Here is a 3,201-nt window from a genome sequence, read left to right on the forward strand (position 1 = left end):
ATCCAAGCTGCGCGGAGAGTTGCAGATGAATTTGAATGTAAGGTTCAAAACATTTCAGAACTCACTGGAAGACTTAAGAAATTAGCAGAACCATGTGATGATATCCAAGCTCTGTGGAGAGTTGCAGATGAATTTGAATGTAAGGTTCAAAACATTTCAGAACTCACTGAAAAACTTAAGAAATTAGCAGGACCATGTGAAGCAAATATGACAGACATGATTGTAGAAGAGCCCAAAGAAACAATTTCTCTGTCCTCAAGTTCTTCCGACATTGAGGACAAAGAGTACACGTCTTACACATTTTTAGACACTGAAAATGATGATCTGTATGTGCCTACTTTACAGGATTATAGTGTTGCAGTGGAAACTCATGCTCCACTAACTGCACTACTGGAGACCTCTGCTGCTACGACGGAGGAGCCTAGAGGCACACGTTATGTAAGCTTGAATCCTAATTTTCAGACCTCTGGCACATCTTTGGACATCACAGCTCCTGAATATGATCAAGAACAGATATCCACTTTGGGTGGTGGCCCTCTGACAGGAACACACGATGCAGAACGAAGCAAAGAATCTCAAAGTTTGTCTCAGCCAAGCTGACCACAAACTATATAATGAATCGCAAGTTGAGCTCCAGAAATTGCGTGCAATACTAGAAAAGACACCTGTGCCTGACACTGCAAGTTCATCTGGAAATTATGACAAGGATCATGTAGATGAAAATATCAAAGATGCGCTGAAATTTGCAGATGAACTTGAATGTGGGGTTCAAAACCTTTCAGAACTCACTGAAAAAATTAATAAATTAGCAGAACCTCATAAAGCAAATCTGAAGGGCACATTTTCTTTAGAGACAGACCAGAGTGCAGCCAGCTCTACATTTTTGGATGCTAAACAATATGATCATGATGTACCTAATCTACAGCACCCTAGTGACTCTGTGGAAACAACGGATTGTGAATCTGGGTCAGAGGACACCTCTTTTGCAACACCAAAGAAATTTGAGGATACTCAAGCTGAGGAGTTTATTTTGTACTCTATTGAAGCTCCAGAATCTGACGAAGAACAGATTTCTACTTCAGAGGATGATGTCCTCCAGCGAAGACAAGCTATGGAGGAAATAAATGAAGAAGAAATCACCCAGCTGTCTTCAGAGCAACAGAGTGTTTATGATCTTGAGGTGGATGTACTCGCAAATGCAACTTCAACTGGTAGTGACAATGCAGAGCTTCTACATTTACCATCAGATGTACTTCAGCTTCAAATTCATTTGTCTGAACAATCTGACACAATACCAAATCAAGTAATGCCACCTGCTACCCCCGCGACCCGACCCCGGATAAGCGGAAGAAGATGGATGGATGGATGGATGGTAATGCCAACAGAAGTAATTCCTAGTGCTACACTAGGAATAAGCACTCAAGACGTTGCAGATTCTCACTTGAGTGAAGCAGATGAAAATCAAACTATGCCCCAGGAAAAGAAAGTCTTATCTGAAGTGACAACTCCAGAATGTGAGCAGGTTGAAGTCCTTACTGAAAATTTTTTTACAACAGACAGAGATGCTGCTGCGGAAACAATAATTCCAGAAGAAGAGACTGCTGTCATTGAGGCAGAGAATCGTGACATCAATCGTGAATTTTATAACATCTCTTTTGGCCAATCTGAGGAAACTGATGAGGTAACAGAGAGTACATCATTGGGCTTGTCATTCTCAGAAACTGAGGACGATGTGTTTGACAAATATCGGCAAGACCAACGGATCCCTTCTGAGCCTATTTGTTCGACTTGTTTATTAGAGAGATCAAGTTCTTCAGATGAATTAAGACAAGATGATAGAGTCCAGGAGACCCAACAGGTCAGGCGGCGGACCATGCGTTTTGGAAGTCACTCAGCTGGACGAACCCACCATGATGAGGCTCCAGTGCCTTTAGCTGTTAGGCGTCGCCTTCCAAGTGTTTGCCGTTCTTCAGCGTATTTACTAAAATATATTTTACTGGTAGCTGCCTTCTCCCTTTTGGGTACATATATATATTTAGTTATGAGACCCCACTTTGATGTGAACTACAGTCTCTTCGAACTATTGGAACCCTTCTGCACCTTTGAAAATGTATTACCAGTTCCCTTCTAATTTAGCCTACAAGAAAGCCAATGCATTTTATTTGGATAAGCTTACAAAAGTCCCCAAAGAAACAGTTTTAGACAAGTACTATTGCCAAGAAAGGAAACCTGAAGATCTTAATAAGAAGACAATGACAAAGGAGCAGGAAGCTTGGAGGTTGGCCATGCGGTCAGAGGGACCCAGCAAGGAGGACTTGAAGGTGCAGAGACCCACCAGGAGGACTTGGAGGTCACCCAGCTGGATTGACCCACCAGGAGGACCAGGAGGTCACAACATTGGAGAGACCCACCAGGAGGACTTGGAGGTCACCCAGCTGGATTGACCCACCAGGAGGACCAGGAGGTCACAACATTGGAAAGACCCACCAGGAGGACCAGGAGGTCACAACGTTGGAGAGACCCACCAGGAGGACTTGGAGGTCACCCAGCTGGATTGACCCACCAGGAGGACCAGGAGGTCACAACGTTGGAAAGACCCACCAGGAGGACCAGGAGGTCACAACATTGGAGAGACCCACCAGGAGGACTTGGAGGTCACCCAGCTGGATTGACCCACCAGGAGGACCAGGAGGTCACAACATTGGAAAGACCCACCAGGAGGACCAGGAGGTCACAACATTGGAGAGACCCACCAGGAGGACTTGGAGGTCACCCAGCTGCAGTGACCAACCAGGAGGTCTTGGAGGTCACAACGTTGGAGAGACACACCAGGAGGACCAGGAGGTCACAACGTTGGAGAGACCCACCAGGAGGACTTGGAGGTCACCCAGCTGGATTGACCCACCAGGAGGACCAGGAGGTCACAACATTGGAAAGACCCACCAGGAGGACCAGGAGGTCACAACGTTGGAGAGACCCACCGGCAGGACTTGGAGGTCACCCAGCTGGATTGACCCACCAGGAGGACCAGGAGGTCACAACATTGGAAAGACCCACCAGGAGGACCAGGAGGTCACAACATTGGAGAGACCCACCAGGAGGACCAGGAGGTCACAACATTGGAAAGACCCACCAGGAGGACCAGGAGGTCACAACATTGGAGAGACCCACCAGGATGACCAGGAGGTCACAACATTGGAG

The 3,201-nt window shown here is 46.3% G+C and overlaps 1 protein-coding gene across 1 annotated transcript; it reads left to right on the forward strand.

Annotated features, from left to right (window-relative positions):
* The first annotated feature begins 614 nt into the window (after positions 1–614).
* Positions 615–2,222, forward strand: LOC122827654. Its single transcript, XM_044110548.1, has 2 exons — positions 615–1,303; positions 1,373–2,222. Exons 1-2 carry the CDS (start codon positions 1,112–1,114, stop codon positions 2,129–2,131), a joined length of 951 nt encoding a protein of 316 aa, XP_043966483.1. The 5' UTR covers positions 615–1,111; the 3' UTR covers positions 2,132–2,222.
* The last annotated feature ends 979 nt before the right edge of the window (positions 2,223–3,201 follow it).

Source organism: Gambusia affinis, unplaced genomic scaffold, assembly GCF_019740435.1.
Source record: "Gambusia affinis unplaced genomic scaffold, SWU_Gaff_1.0 Scaffold7, whole genome shotgun sequence".
Classification (NCBI taxonomy): Eukaryota; Metazoa; Chordata; class Actinopteri; order Cyprinodontiformes; family Poeciliidae; genus Gambusia; species Gambusia affinis.